The 17,002-nt window shown below is 39.7% G+C and overlaps 1 protein-coding gene across 1 annotated transcript; it reads right to left on the bottom strand.

Moving 5' to 3' along the window:
• Positions 1–661: 661 nt before the first annotated feature.
• On the bottom strand, positions 662–13,334 carry COMMD6 (COMM domain containing 6). Its single transcript, XM_071549959.1, has 7 exons — positions 13,244–13,334; positions 12,694–12,752; positions 12,013–12,078; positions 11,777–11,853; positions 10,337–10,505; positions 9,109–9,261; positions 662–8,085 (listed from the first exon to the last, which is right to left on the bottom strand). Exons 1-7 carry the CDS (start codon positions 13,290–13,292, stop codon positions 8,035–8,037), a joined length of 624 nt encoding a protein of 207 aa, XP_071406060.1. The 5' UTR covers positions 13,293–13,334; the 3' UTR covers positions 662–8,034.
• Between the last annotated feature and the right edge of the window lie 3,668 nt (positions 13,335–17,002).

Here is a 17,002-nt window from a genome sequence, read left to right as displayed (position 1 = left end):
ACATGAAGTACTGTGCATAGTAATTACCATAGCATGGGCTGCAAGTGCGTGCTCAGTTGGTCAGAGAAAACCAACTACCTACTCAGTCAGACTTTTCTGAATTGTTGATAACCTGCCATTATTTTTTGTTGAATAGACATCAGATTCAAAATCTCTTCAGGTATGTTATTGAAGTGACTAAATACAGATACAGTTAACTAAATGTAAGTAAATGCTTCTGAACATTTTGGATTTGATTAACTTGTCAGTGGAGTACTACCTGTAAGGATTATTTAAAAAAAAACCAAACGTGTAGGTTCATTTCCTTGATTGTATCTGGATCTTCAGTTCATATTCAGTGTTAAAGGATTTAGACCTGCAAAATGGTAAGCAACTACAGCTCTCAGCAATTTCTTAAGCAGCAGAGACCTCATCATCTCACATGATCAGACTCCTAATTGCCAGTAATTATCCATCGCCTTAAGCTTTCTAGCCACAATTTTAATTGCAGAAAAAATATTAAGTTATTAGAGGAGCTGTAGGCTTGACTTCACAATCCCATATTTATGCATAACTTCAATCACCTTGGACTATTATTTCAGTAATATGCCATATAGTTGGAATTGCTTCTCATTCTATTTCTTTTCTAAGAATGATCTCAGCTGTCTGGAATTTCAAGATCCATTTCCATATTTGCAGTATTTGTAACAAGTCAAATTTTATTATACTTTCAGATCACCTTTTTGTAGGTTCCAAGATACAGCCATTTTTACTTTAAAAAACCATTTAATTAATTTAAATTACCCAGTCTTATTTGAAGACTGTAATGAAATGACTTTTGGAAATACAATTGAAGCATTAGCAAGTAAGTTCAGTAGACTGGACATATTACCAAGGCTTGAAATTTCAGCTAGAGAAATTCTGGTGTGTCTCCTCTTTTAGGTGCATAAAAAACCCTCACTAGAAATTATGAAACTTACATATTTTGAAGGACGTATAGATATTAAAACAGTTTAAAATGCAGTGTCAAATGTTTGACTAAGACATATTGGTCTTACAGAGACACATCAATAGCAGGAGACTCTCGCTGCATTTTGTACACAATAAAAGGGATGAAAAATTAATTTGATGGGGGGGTTGGTTTTGTTTTTTTCTTCTGATATTAATCTTTCTTGATGGTAATGACAGATTAGAATTTGTTCTGCCAATAAGACCCACTCCAAAACAGATTTAGGGGAACTGGAATGAGCAAAGTTTGTAAGGTAATAATCCCTAGGTATAAGATCATAAACAGCTCTAGAACTTATGGCAACTTGCCACATTTTATGTCTCTGTTCAGTGTATTGTTATTCAATTTAATGTAGCACCTGTTAAGAGAGACAGTGCATTGAAATATTACATTTCTCTTCAAAGAAGACAAATTTGACTGTGGAAAGATTCTTGGTTTGGTAATTTTTTCATGTAACAGCCATACCATGACACTTTTCAGCATAGAAGACTTTGAATCCAGTGAAGAACCACAATGCATTTCATTTAAGTTTTAATCTCGAGTCCTGTGCACATACATGTGATCATAGCATCTTTCCAGGTGGGAACATTTTTAATTTTGGGGGATTTCTTTGTTCCTTTTTTTGTTTGTTTTTTAATATAGCTCCTCCCCCCCCCCCAAAAAAAGTATCAGATCATCTTACTAAAATCCCTGTTGTCAAGATAATACAGTTTCATGGCTGTGAGCAACTCAGATCAGTTGCAAAGCCAGTTACTGCAGGAGATAGAGTGACTTCTGCAACAAGAACGCCCCTATTCCAAGTTATTTCTGCTTTTATATAAAGGAGCCATTTACTTCCCTAGCATTCCCCAACCACTGCAGTAACAGTAACATACAAGTAAGAGAAAAAAATGAGGAAGAACAGTGTTAAGTACTGCAGCTGCTGGAGTCTACTGCTCTCCCTGACAGTGCCTACTACATCTACCTCATCTTATGGTTTGGAAGGGAACCTGGTCCCCTCCAACTCTCCAGCAATGGAAACTAAGACAGAATTTCTTGCCATTGCCAAAGCTAAAAGGAACATCTGATATTATTCCACAAATATATTATTACAAACGATGAACCACAGACTAGAAAGATTAGCAAATCTGCAGCAGAGTGCAGAAATAACACAGACAAGATGCTTTTGAAGACAAGTACTTCAAAGGGCACAAATTATGTCTATTCAAGAGGAAAATGCAAATACCATTAAGACTTCGACATCACTATTAAAATGTTATTGCAACTTCACAACTTGGTACTGTATGCCTGGTAAGAGAAGGTATAGCTTACCATGAACAGGGCACTCATAAGCCCAACACCATACCAAAAATGGTGCCAGTCTAGTCTAGCTGCCAAAAACAAACAAAAAGAACAGATGGGAACCCCTTAATCCTCTTTCTCATCGTCCTTGACTCTCTCCTAGGTAAATCAACATATGTTGCCTTGATTCTGTTGCCTGCAGAGCATCTCTTGTCTTCCCACATTCCCAACTGCAACAAGCAGCATGGTACAGAATCCTGGTGATTCATTCAAGACATGCATTTACGTTCCTCTACTTATTTTAAATGTAAACTTTAGCACCACTCTCAAGCTTCATGTGTGGCTGCAATATCCAGTGCTTCCCAGTTCAGAAGCATCACTGGGAAGGAAACCTATCTTGTTTTAATTTGGCCAAGCTCTCAGATTAATATTTTTTACAAAAATCTGTAGACTGCCACAGACACAGCAGTGATGACATGCTAACAGAAAAATTCTTTGCAGCTTCAGTAGTACCAAGAACACCTGATTTTTCAGATTTAGAGGTAATTCTCAGGGGAATTAAGCACCCTGGGCCACTTTCAGTGGCAGAGAAGTGTATTCCTAAATGTAGCATAAAGACACTGGTAACTCGGCTGCATAACAAAATAGGGAAGAAGGATTTTAGAGGGGTCAAATTGCATGAAAACCTTGGACAGAGAAATGCAAATGCTTATTCTTTGAAGATACAGATTTAGAAAAGCTCTTAGATGTATGAAAAGGGAAAAAGCAAAATGAAAGTAGGCCCCAAATGCAACATGATACTATTAAAAGAACAAGCCATAATGCAGAAACATTAGTATAATTAAATTACTGTTTTAACCTGCTGCAAATATACAATGGTGTGTATTCTGTTATCATTAAAGTGCTGAATGTTTTTTATGTCACTGGAAATCCTTATGCTCATCCTTTTAATAATTAAAACAGAAGTTAGAGTGTTTCCATACAATGTAAGAAGTATGATGGAAGTTACGGTGACATCAATGCATACAGCTCCAAGCAACACAGGAGAGAAAACCAGAAGTGCTTATCCCAATTGCCAGACGTGCTCTCAAAGGATTGCTGTGTAGCAAGACTCTATGAAGCACTGCCACCTGGTGACCGATGCTATGACGAAGTCCCCTGGAAATAGTACCTTGAACAGATACATTGTATGATATAGTAAATTTCCCTTACTGTTCCAAAGCTCAGTATGTGAAGTATGAAACTGACATTGAAACTTCCAGTTTATATAAACATAACAATATTTGTAATGTAAACACTGAGAGAGTATTTGGAAACTATGACACTTAGGCATATCAAACAGAAACGGTTCTCAAATTAGGGCAACTAGACCATAATTAGCCATGGCAGGTCAATGAATTATAGGGAAGAGAAAACCCAGAACCACTACAATTTGTCTTCATGGAGACGATCAGCAATCTCAGCTTCCTCGCTGCCTCAATGACACAAAGTCATACATAATTGACATAACCCAATAACTTGGTTGAAATGACAGGTCATTTCTTCACCATCACTCAGAAAAGCCTTGGAAACAATTATCAGGATGTCTTTCAAAGGTATGAGTACTGAGCATCGTCCTTCCAACTTGCATGCTTCCTCATGTGCTTGGGGTAGAATTAATTGCTAGTATGGGGCTGTTCTGGATTTATGCTGGAAAGAGTATGGATAACATTACAGATGATTTTGTTGTTGCTGAGCAGGGCTCACACAGAGCCAAGGCCTTTTCTGCTTCTCACCTCATCCCACCACCAAGGAGGCTGGAGGCGTGTAGGCTGGGAGGGGACACAACCAGGGCAGCTGACCCCAACTTACCCAAGGGATATCCCAGGCTGTATGACATCATGCTCAGTATATAAGGGGGGGGGGAGAAGAAGGGAGAACATTTGGAGTGACGGTGTTTGTATTCCCAAGTAACCATTACAGGAAGGCAGCCTGGCTTTTCTGGAGACAACTGAACACATACATGCCTGCCCATGGGAACTGGTGAATGAATTTCTGGTTTGGCTTTGCTTGTATGCACAGCTTTTCCTTTACCTGTTGAACTGTCTTTATCTCAATACGTAAGTTTTCTCACTTTTCTGACTCTCTCCCCTATCCCATAGGAGGGGAGTGAGCGAGTAGCTGCGTGGTGCTTGAGCTGGGATTAGACCACACCACCTCCTGCGCTAAAGAACTAAGAGTAGACCTGGATAAATAGGTATGGACAGAGCTGCACAGTAAAAGCAAAGGTGAAGGAAGTATTTGGACAAAATTTCCCTGTGACAGGCAAATCCAGTAATGAACTGGCTGAGCCTTAGGAAGGTAGCAGCATACCATGCAAGTTCAGGTAAAGGCACTTGGGTCAGGTACTGGTCTGCACAAATCCAGCTTCCTAATGAAGCAAATGCCCAGCAAGCTAGCAGCCAGGCCAACAGGCATAGAACTCCTAAAAATCTGTCTGGAAAACGAGCCCCTACCATGATCAAGCACAGAATCCTGGACAGAATAGAGGCTGCTCAATTTTAAGTGCCCGCCCTCCATCTCCATTATAGAGATGAGGCATCTTTTTGCTGCAGGTAGATCAAATGACTCAAGCACTTTAGTATATTACTCTAGTATCTGCAAGGGCTACCCAGAACCACCCTGGCATGCCCCTGCAAAGGCGTGGAAATTACCCTCTCATTATACCTAGTTAGGAGGGTAATAAAACATTGAAATATAACAGGGAACAGAGCAAACAAGAAAAAGAAACATTCTTTCCCCAGTTTATCATCTCTCTGTTTTTAATTGGTCCAAGGTAATGTATCTTCAGGTGTTCAAATAGAGTGCAAAGGCTTGAAAAGGGGAACTTAAAAAAAATCAGAGCTGGGGCTCACAGTGAACAAGAAGGTTACATACCTTTACAATGTGGTTAAAGAAAGGCAGTACAATTTTACTTGGATCATGACTAGGCCAAAGTGTGCAGAAGCTAAATATATAAAAGACTAGTGCATAGACATACTGCATCTGTTTGTGCACTCTGCTGTACAGCATTCTACAAAGTATCTTTCTGCAAGTGGGCTGATGTGATTGAAATGAATGCAAAAACAAAGAGTCGTGTGATGAAGGCAACAGTCATTGCTAGGACATTCCTTCATTATTTCCTCCCCTGTGTTTGTTGACTGTCCAAGACCCTACTCCCCTTCCTTCCTCTTGCTCTGTTCTAGGCAAATGTTGAAAAAAATAAAATGTTTACTTGTTTCCTAAATACAGTTAAGGAAATCATTTAAATGCAATCTCATGCAAAATTCCATTAATCTTGTATGTCCTCTGTCTTTTCCTGGTTCAATACAACATTCTGTCTAGCTCTGAGTAATTGATACAAATAGTCCTTGCATCCTGCAGTTACCCATCAGCTCCTTGGTACCCCATCACAAAGAAAGACTGCATATGTCTGAACTCCATCCTGATAGTCATAGCCTGGTCCTGCACTTTACTCTGTTACAGTATTTACATGACAGACTTCTATGCACTAGGTTTAAAACAAAATACAGACCATCTTTGTTAGCTACATGTTTAATGACTGTTTGTGGACTTAGAAAAATATTCATATTATACAGTTTTTTATTAATCTGATTTCTGCACAGATAGACAAACAGCTTGTTTGAACATGTTAGTATTGCTACCCTGGAAACTGATAGGTTTTTAGCTTGGTTTCTTTTAATGAAGTACTTAATTCTTCCATTACTCATTATAGGAGTTCCCACTGATAGTGATCAGGACATATCTCAAAAGTTTGAGGACACAGCCAACTTTAAATCGTAACTCCTCTGAAAATTCTCAGACAGTAAATTGGTGTAGCACACATGTCCAAGTATCTTCCAGACAGAATTACAAACATGCAGTAGTTCAGGGACATTTAAAAAAACATTTATCAGTATTTCTAGGATATCTGACTTGACAAAATGTAAGTTACAGTTTATAAAGGCTGACAACTTGCTCCTCTTCCTGATGGACCAAGCAAAAAAGTGGAATTTTCTTTTTTACCTTCCAGCATATACCAAATTGTTAAGACATGATTAATTAAATCTTCTTTTCCATTCAGTTCCAATGAAGGCACAAGTACTTCTAGCTATATAAAGAATTTATGTGCATTAGAGCACATGGGAAGTATTTGTAAGGCTCCAGCTTTACTAAAAAAAAGCTTACTCTTTTTCTGGAACTTTTGCATTGATGTAAGACAATTTATTCACTAAGCCAAAACCAATGTTTTCCAATTATAGCAGCCTTACACTCCAGTTTTTTCAAATCAAAAAACCAACAACAAAAAATCAGCTGCTCACATCACTTTTCCATACACAGAGAGGATTTATTTACCCTATGTTCATCCCTGAGCCCTTGCAGACAGACAAGGGAAGAAGCAAACATGAAGTTTGTTCCCATTACCATTTCATGACATTCTATTCAGAGGGTCCCAGAAAAGACCAATCTGCTCTCCCCAGCTACAAAGCAAACACCTCAGACTTCAAGCAGCATGAAGAAAAAAGTATGATCCAGATCAATGGCCAGCTGAAAACTTTTGTTAAAGCTAACACTGTTCCACTTATAAATAAGCAACTCCCAGTACTGTTTTTATGCACCATGCATAATACCCAAATAGTGGGGGTGAAAATCCTTTCTTTCCTGAAAGGACTGCTGCATGCACAATGTGCTACAGTTTATGTTATAGCACAAAAGGGCAGGCATAACCATTATCAATACTTTTCTGCCAGCTTTTAAAAAAGTTAATGAAAAAAAAATTGAGTTAGGAAGGTGTATGTTCTCCCTTTTAAGGGGGCCTGAAATCACTTGAGGATCTTTCAGTGTGGTCCTTTCCCTGATGTACCTGACTAACACTTCAGCCTGAATTTTCAAGTTTCTTCTTGACTTTTCTAGTTCAGAACTTGGAGTGAGGAAACTACAGCAATATTCTAATTAGAAAGCAGAATGAAAGCATCAAGCAGAATGCCACAGAGTAATACTGGATGAAATAAAAAGCAAAAACATATTAAAATACTTTTGAATTGAATTTGCCTTTCTACCTTTATGTAAAATTAGCCTCTGGGCTTCAATTCACAGAATAAGTGTTGGGTCTCTGGAAAAACTTAATGCATTAACTCAGTTTTTAGAAGCCTAGCTGGTGAGAAATAAATATTTGAAATAAACAAGCTGTTAGGACAAGTTCATTCTCCAGTTATTAAAGAGTGGAAACCAGGTTTGCAAATACCTGCAGCTTGATGATGCTATTCCTCAAGAATAACTGTATGCTTGTTACACGTAACTTCGTATTCTTTTAATATGTAATACCATTGTTGAGTCCAAGTGCATCCCAGTTTTACAGACAAAAGCGTTACCATGAGATTTACACTTCTCTCTGTATCTTCCTAGTCAACATTTTCAGGTGTCGTTCTGCACTACAGAGTTCAGTGTGTAGTTTCTCACTTGAGGGTATTAGAAAGTCTGCAAGGATGCTTCTCCATACACATCCTGATCTTCTGTCTACCAGGATGAACAAAGCTGAACATGATTTCACAAACACTCCAGAGCTGGCTTCAAGAAATCAAAAGCAAAGAAATCTTCACTGCAATGCAAGGATGGTGCTGACCAATTCCTGTCAAACAGACAAGGATACATACCTTGCTGAACAATGGCACTTTATTCCCTGTGCAGAACAGAAAGTTTCCTTGATCTAACTTTGTCCAAAATTGCACTGTAAATAGAAGTTCTCTTCAAACTGTTTCAAGAACAGATGCCATTTCCTTGAACTGTCTGAAAAAGTTCTAAAAAGCAAAAATTAAGATAAATTTCAGTTCCTTGTAGAAAAGCTTGAACAGCAGTTCAAATTAGCCTGTTAGACAAAAAGCACTATCCTTATTTCTCACATTCCCCGTTTTCTCCAGTTACAATGTGCAACTAGAACTGAAAGTTTCTTTCATTTTTGTGGGCTGGTTGGCATTTGGGCACATTAACTACTAACTCTACAAAGGTGATACCTTATTTTCATGGGCTTGCCTATTAATATGAAGAGATGCTAGGAAAGAAAAATACAAAGTAGCTCTCACACCATGAGAAAATAAAATTAACATTCCCTTCTCACACTAATGTTTCTACTCCCAGGTAAATTAATCCAAACTTCTCAAATGTAGCATTCATTTCCTATAGCAGCTGAAAAGAAAATTATTAAATAGGTTTCAACCAGAATGAATACATTTCACAACACCAAAGGATTCATAATATCCTTGTCAAATTTCTGCCAATCCAACTCCAAAGATCTATTTATTTTACTTTTAAAAGATATTCTAGGTGATGCATTGTTCCTTTAACAGGAATGACAACACAAGTGCCACGTGTATGCAAAATTAAATAAATTCATAGATGAAGACATAGCAATGAAGAGTCAGTGATGACAAAGCAGACTGATCTCCATTCCTCCAAATGTTAGGCTTAAGCCAAGTTTTAGATTTTGAGGCTGGGAAACAGTTCCAAAGAATAAGAATATTCTATCAATTTTTAATAAGCCATAATGATAGCTGAAACGATCTGAAAAATGTTATGTCTTTACTTGTTAGTTTATTTGTAAGAGAACAGATTAATTACTACTAAATTAACATTTCTGGATAAGCAATACGGAACTATATACTGTGAAGTATTTAGCTGCTGTGTCTTAAATAGTTAGTTAATGCTTCATCTTTGCATGACTGTATTAGAAAACAAGCAACAGAAACGTATGGGTAACAGTTCCTGCCTCACAACATCTCACTGTTATTTTTAAGAGACTGAGTCAAGTAACACTCTCTACAGACCTTGAACTGTGGGATTGTCATTTCAAAAGACTTGTCTGTTATTTGTCCTGAAGGATCTGCCATGGTTAGTGTCACTGTGACATACGGGTACTTCAGAGACCTGCAGGTGTCCGAGCTCATCGCAACTCCCAGTCTCCATTTCATATCCACAAACTGCCAAGACAAAAATCAGTGGAAACAGTGTCAAAGAAAGAGATTTACCCTACCATTGCTATTCAGTTGGAGGGATGTTTCACAGACAATATAGGATGTCTAGAGTTCTTACCCAAATGGAAAGCAAACATACATATTCAGATATTACTGTGAATACAAAACCATCTGCCTGTCCTTTTAATGGTGAAAAAATAAGCAATTTTGTAAGTTATTTCACTTAATCTGTTTTCCTGTACAGTCAATAGTCAAGTACACTGTACTTAAAATTCTAGTAAGAGGAGCTTAAGGCACACAGTTCACCCAGGTTATACACATGAACACTTTTGTCATGTTTTCATTCTTTTTTAGAAGTTTCTAAGTCAGAAACAGTTTCTAGGTCTAAATCAAAGAAGTTATAATAGCAATAATGGAGAAAAATTATGGCATCTTATAACCGTGTTTTAGATAAGTCAAAGTACATAATAAATATATTTCAAACAGGTAAGTTACAAGTTTTAGCCTTTTGTGAAGATAGCCTTCACAAGGTTACTATAGACCTCATGCAAAGATTTTGGTTTTTTCCTCATTCTAAAGTCTTTTAAACTGTTGTTAGAAAAACAGATCTTAAAATGCAAATACACTGCTATTTTTTCAAGAAAAAAACTATGCTGGAAATTGACAGAAAGTATCTTTAAAAATAATGTCTAAACTTAAAGAAGATAAAGAACAACCAACCAAGTGCTAGTGTTATCAACTTTAAAGAACAATTTCCATTACATTTAAAACAGATTTACAAAAACAGCCAATACAACTGTCTGCCAGACTGACTGCCACTTACCCTCCCTAATAGTACTACAAAGCATTGATTTTTATAACAGTATGAAATGCGACTTTATCATCCAGACAGTAACACTAGAAAACTGTTCAGCACGTAGACAACCTTCATTGCTTATGCTGCTTTATCTGGATAGATATTTGGCAACATGTACACACACGGGTCGGAAAGCTTTCAGCAGCCAAGACAACATACACAAGACGGCACTGACACTTCTGATGTATTCACAGTCAGTTCAACTGCACTTGGTCATTTAGTTACCTGCCCCACAGTGGCCATATTTCTTGCATCTTCTGACATAGTAATGGATTTGCCCTGCTCATTCCATACGTGACGAATAACTTGAAGTGCATGTTTTGGCAACGTGCTGACTGCACTGCCCAAGGTGGTGATGAGTTCTTCTGTAGAGAGATTGTTTCTGGCTGCTGTGCTGTAGGTATACCCAGAGAACTCTGCATCAGTGTCATTCCAGACAAATTTAATAACATTTCTCACCTCACCCCAAATAGCAATTGTTATTTCTGCCTTACGTGTACTTTAAAATATTTTGGCAGTCTGAGATGATTTTTTTCAGAATGTTACTAATCTTTTGCATCCATGTGCAAAAAACGTGACTTTAATATGTCTTAGTACACAATGCCAGCTTTACTGGGCCTGCACAACACCCAGCATTAAAACAAACATAACCACAGCCTCCAAATGCTGTAGCAACAGAAAGAAGGCATAATTCAGTGAGAGATGTATGCATAGAGCAGTTAAACAATATTATTACTTTAGAAACAAGGCAATTTAATTAAACAGTCAGGAAATGTCACTTAAGTATCACTAAAAGGCAAGTGAGAACTTCTAGGTCACAATATAATTGGTGCTAACAGGAGTCAACTGATGCCATAAACTCTCAACTGAAAAGGCAGCAAGTCTAGAAGAAAGTTGCCAATAGATTTCCTCCAGAGAAGGAGGTAAAAAAAAATATTCCTTGTCTACGTTTGTTCATGCAGGTCCACTCCTCTTAGAAGAGACATTAATAGAAGACAAAGTGAGTTAATCCTTCAAGTAGCACCGTCTAATATCATTTAAGGCCTTCTATTTTATAGATAGAGAAGTAGTATTTTAAATTTGTACTGGTATTATTTTCTTCAGTTGTATTAATGTTACATAAAATCTTTTGATACTGAATATTAAAAGAACAAGACCTTGAAAATTTTATCTGAAAATAGAAAAACTTAGAGCAACACAACAACTGAAAATACCCCTAAAAACTCTACTCATGACAGAGTGCAACATTATAAGCTGTGTGTCCTTCAAACAGGTACAAAGGCCAGTTTCTGATTTCCAAGAAACAACAAGCTTTAAAAACGCACTTCTCCCAAGCAAAGGCCCAGCTGACTTAGCTTTAAAAGTGAGCTTAACTTCCTCCATTTTGCCACTAGTTCTAAAACTTGCAGACAAGATCCTGGAACAATTTCCTCTCTTTGTTTTTTTTTATTACACAAAGTGATACTATGTATTAAGTAACTATGTGATTTTAAGGACACAAACTAAGCCTAGAGTTCTTTTTTGTGTCCTGAGACCTACAAACTTTTGCCCTTTTCCCAAATCTGTTCATTTTATACCCACATTTGATGTATCTTTTTAATACTATTAATGAGCTGGGGTAGGGGGCAGAAAGACATGTTAAAAAGAAAATTATTTTGTGCTTACCTAAATAGAAAGGAAAGAATGTTAGCTATTTTTGCCAGGTCACCAATGTATATCTCAATCCCTGATGTTTGCATTCTCTAGAAACAGAATGTTCAAACAGTTACAAATAATAAATGACACATTAATAAAAGCCTCTTTGCATACACAAAAAAATCCCTACATTGACTTGGGGATTGTATCCTTAAAAGCATATACAGCTACTGTACTTGCTTACAAGTACCAGTATCCCAACTTACCTGACACAATTCAGCTGTATTTACACCCGGGATCTTATGGCTCAGGTGCTGAATTATTTGGTCACACTGTGAAGAAAATATGTTTGAAGACATTCTTAATGCATATTTTAATACACAAAACAAAGCTAGTTCAGATACTTGGGCAATTACAAAACAAAAAAGAAAACTGGTTAGTACAAAAATGGACAACAGGAGGATGCTTTTTTAAAGAGTGAAGAATAAAGACTGCAGAGTGAAGAATAAAGAATAAAGTAATTGAAGTGGCTGATTTTAAAATTACATCAAATCCGAGAAAAGAAAATAAACTCAATCAGGAGTTTAAATTTCTACCTCACTGGCTATTGCTACTTAAATAGACGATTTTCACATTAATTGAACAGTCATCCTATTCAAGTGTACACTATGATAACCAAACCGAATGTATTTTAGGCAACCTTGATATATCATTTAGATGACAGGTGAAAATAGATTATTAAAAATATTCAGTGATAAAAACATATGTATGAGGCAATTCCATTGCTCTTAGCAGGCCTGGTCCCCTTTATCAGTTATGTAAGTCAGGCTACCACATGCATAAGATACCCTTTGCAACAGCCAAAAGCCAGGAGAGCTTTAACAAAAATGCTTCCCAGGACCAGAGTGCCAGAAGCACTTCCACATCCCGTTTATGGCCCTGCTTACCAGCTCTGCGAAAAGGTCTTGAGGTATTAAATTAATCTTATCTGCTGCACCAGCAGCACCTGAAAAACACAAGCAGTGGCGAATCAGAAACAAATACTTAATGGATTACAGTAATAAACCTCCTCTTTCTCAGAAAAGTCCCTAGGCCATCATACATACAATTACCTACATTGGATTTAATTAATTTGAACCTAAATTTTACAGAAAAACAAAAGCCCTCCCCATAGCCCACCTGCCCCTCAGTTCACACCCCGTCCTTTCAGCCCTGTTCCCTCAGCCCCCACATCCAGCTCCCCACATCCAGACCCCAAAATCAGTCCTCCTGCCCTCAGCCCCCCACATCCACCCACCCCTCCTTTCAGCCCCTCATCCAGCCCCTCACATCCAGTCCTCCATATCCAGCCCCCCCCATATCCAGCCCCCCCGTCCTCTCAGCCCCACCATATCCAGCCCCCCCCATATCCAGCCCCCCGCTCCTCTCAGTCCCCCCCCCCCCCGCTCTCAGCCCCCCATATCCAGCCCCCACCCCCTCCAGCCCCTCAGCCCTCACCCAGTGCCCCCAGCGCCCGCGCGAGCGCCCCCGCGGACCCGGCGGCCATGGCACCGCGCGCCCGCCGCCCCAGCCGCCGCTTCCGCCACACAGCGCTCGCTGCGCTGATTGGCTCCGAGCGCTGCCAGAGTGAGGGCGGGCCGGCGACGCCGTCCCCATTGGCTGCGGCGCAGGGCGCACGCGCCGTTCCCGCCCCGGGCGGGCGCTCTCGCGTTGGTGGCGCGGGAAACGGGACCGGCCGCAGGGAGAGCCACGCGCGGAAGGGCCGGGAAAGGCCATCTTCGGTCACGCCTGGATGGCGCAGCAAGCTGTTCGCCGACTGCGGTTTATTGGCAAGGCTTTCGTGGTGCTCGTTGTTATAGGCTCAGCTACTCAAATCACCCAATCATAGAATGTTAAGGGTTGGAAGAGGCCTTATCATCCAGTCCCAACCCCCCTTGCACACCTTTCACACCTTTCACTAGCCCAAGTTGCTCAAAACCCTATCCAATATGGCCTTGAACACTGCCAGGGATGAGGTGTCCACAGCCTCTTTGTGCAGCCTGTTCCAGTGTCTCACCACCCTCATGGTAAAGAATTTCTTCCTCATATTTACTCTAAACTTACACTCTTGCAGTTTGTACCCATTACTCCCTACCCATCACTACAGTTCCTGCAGAAGAGTCACTTTCTGTCTTCTCTGTAGGGCACCTTCAGATACTCTAAGGTTGCTATGAGGCTGAGGGAGCTGGGGTTGTTTAGCCTGGAGAAGAGGAGGCTCAGAGGTGACCTCATCACTGTCTATAACTACCTGAAGGGAAGTTCTAGCCAGGTGGGGGCTGGTCTCTTCTCCCAGGCACTCAGCAATAGGACAAGGGGGCACGGGCTTAAGCTCTGCCAGGGGAAATTTAAGTTGGATATCAGAAAAAAATTCTTTCCAGAGAGAGTAATCAGGCATTGGAATGAGCTGCCCAGAGAGGTGGTGGATTCACCATCCCTAGAGATTTTTAAACACAGATTGGACGTGGCGCTGAGTGCCATGATCTAGTAAATGGACTGGAGTTGGACCAAGGGTTGGACTCGATGATCTTGGAGGTCTTTTCCAACCCAATCGATTCTATGATTCTATGATTCTATATTCAATCAGCACTTCATATTGATCTTAACTGAATTAGGTTTGGTATGTGGCTGGAGTACTAAGGCAACAGTGATTCTTCACCAGTTTCACTTTTAAAAATAATATTTTTACACTTCTCTAGTAATCAGTTTTATTTTTAACTTTATACAGTAATGTTAAAATCTCAGTAGATCTAATCTGAGACTGTGACAGAGTTGTGAAACATAATACACAGTAGTGCTGACTAGTTTAAAATTACGTATTTTCAACTATTATTAATGAAAGAATCTAGAGTATATTCCAGGAAAAGAGTATTATGGAACATAATTGTGTTTATGAGCTTTATACATTTATGGCCTGTCTGACCTTGGCCTCTCCCTTCTAAAGAATCTAATTAAGTGTTCAAATGATTTTGAGTAGTGTGTGTTTTTATGACCTCATGGTTGTCAAAACACTAGCAATGTATGCACCACTAAGATTTGTCTCTGATACCAAGGACTTGACTGTTTAACAATCTCTTTTTTCTTGAATTACGTAACTCTATTACATAGGTTGTTTTTAGAGAACTTCACATTTTATATTAGAATTGTATTCAGTCTCTCAGTAGTGCCTTTAGCACTATGACTAATATTTGTTACGGTACTTTTTTTTCTTTCTCTCTCCAAGATGTAGAGATGAATGCAAAGTTTAATAGCTTGGTGTTTTGCTAATTGCAAAATCTTTTGCTGAAATTTGAAGTTATTTTTGGGTTATTTTCATCAACATGGAAAGATGCTTTTAATTCTTCGAATATGGAACTGAAGGTGGTAAAGTACAGAGTGATTTCAGCTTATCTGCTCATCTACAGTGTTAAACTGTGTATCCTTAGAAAATTCTGCCTTTTGGAAGTGTGTTCTATGAAGTTTCTCATGGCAGAGAACAGAGATGCAGACTATGATGGTAATCTGGCAGTACAGACCCATCTATTAGAGAAGGACCGAGAACTTCATATGAAGAGACACTTAGTATAGAAACTAGAAGACAAATGTCATGAGCTACAAGTAGACTGGATAGAGACATGCTACAGTATTGTTGATAGGACAAAGCAGAAGCTTCAGGCATGTAGCATCACCATAGTCCTGCTAAGTGATTACAGGGGGCAAAATAAAATAAAAACTTCATTAGGTAATGTCTTTGGTTAGTAAACTTAACCTTTACAGAAGGGGATGTAATTTGCATCACAACTCTCTAAAGAACTACATCAAGTTCTTCAAAAGGCTCTTTAGGCAGACAGGAGAAAGTGTATCTGTGAACTGGGTTCCTCCAGTGCCTGGACACTATCTCCAACACCCTGACCTTCTGGCCTCCTGGCACTTGGATACTCCCAGGTACCACAGTTCCCAGAGACACCATCTACTCCTCATGCTGCATTCCTTTCTTCTCTTACAGCACCCTGACCAGCCTGTGAGCTGGCACAGTTCATGGTTTTCCTGCACCCCAGATGTAAATGCATGCTCAGGCACCTACTTCCTGCTGCCTCAGCTTTTTGTGCTCATAGGCCGGGCAGCCTGGGAGGCCCAGCTCACAGGCTTCTACAAAAACCTTGTCTGAATGTCTGCCTCTGGAACACAAGATGCTGTGCAAGTGCTGCAAGGGGCCACACAGGTCAGCTGCAGGCTGTAGAGAGTTGTGGGCAGCAGCAGTAAGGGAGGGCTGGGGCTGAGAAATCACAGTCAGTTGGGTTGGAAAAGACCTCTGAGATGATCAAGTCCAACCTGTGACCAAACACCACCATGACAACTAGACTATGGCACTAACTACCATGTCCAGTCTTTCCTTAAACCCCTCCAGGGATGTGACTCCATTACCTCATTGGACAGCTCATTGCAATGTCTAATTACACCTTCTGTGAAGAAATTCCTCCTAATGTTTAACCTAAACATCCCCTCACACAGCTTAAGACCCTGTCCTTTTGGCCTGTTGCTAGTTTTCTGGGAGAAGAGGCTGACACCCACCTTGCATTGTGTCAGGCAGTTGTAGAGAGCAGTAAGGTCCCTGCTCTACTCTAGCCTAAAAAAACCCAGTTCTCTCAGCCACTCCTCATAGGAGATGTGCTCCAGACCCTTCACAAACTTCATTGCTCTTCTCTGGACCTCTTCCAGCACTTCAACATCCTTCCTAAATTGAGGGGCCCAGAACTGCACAGAGTACTCAAGGTGCAGACTCACCAGTTCCCTGATCGGTTCCTTCATTTTTAGCCTTTCTGAATTGAAAGAAGGCACAACACTAAATCTGGTGTGTGTCCATATATAAAATGTCATTACACTCTATATGCCAGGTATATATTACACTACGATTCATCTTAGCCAAAAGGCCAAGAAATGCCATGTTTACAGTCCTGATATGGGAAGTATGAGGGGATTTCCGGCTTTAGAAGAGAAATGCCATTTTTAATCAAGTTTACAATCATTTTCAGCAGGTGACCACCCGGGTCCTTACTGCTACAGCGATTGAAATCTTCTCAGGTGAGGGGAAGAGGTGGAGCAGGCACTGATCTCTCTTTTGTCTGGTAACCAGTGACAGGACCCGAGGGAACGGCCTGAAGTTGTGTCAGGGTAGATGTAGGTGAGATATTAGAAAAAGGGTTTTCAGCCAGAGGGTGGTTGGGCACTGGAACAGGCTCC

This window comes from Pithys albifrons, chromosome 1 (genome assembly GCF_047495875.1).
Source record: "Pithys albifrons albifrons isolate INPA30051 chromosome 1, PitAlb_v1, whole genome shotgun sequence".
NCBI lineage: Eukaryota > Metazoa > Chordata > Aves > Passeriformes > Thamnophilidae > Pithys > Pithys albifrons.
Note: the sequence above shows the minus strand (reverse complement) of the source record. Positions and strands in the feature narration are given on the sequence as shown.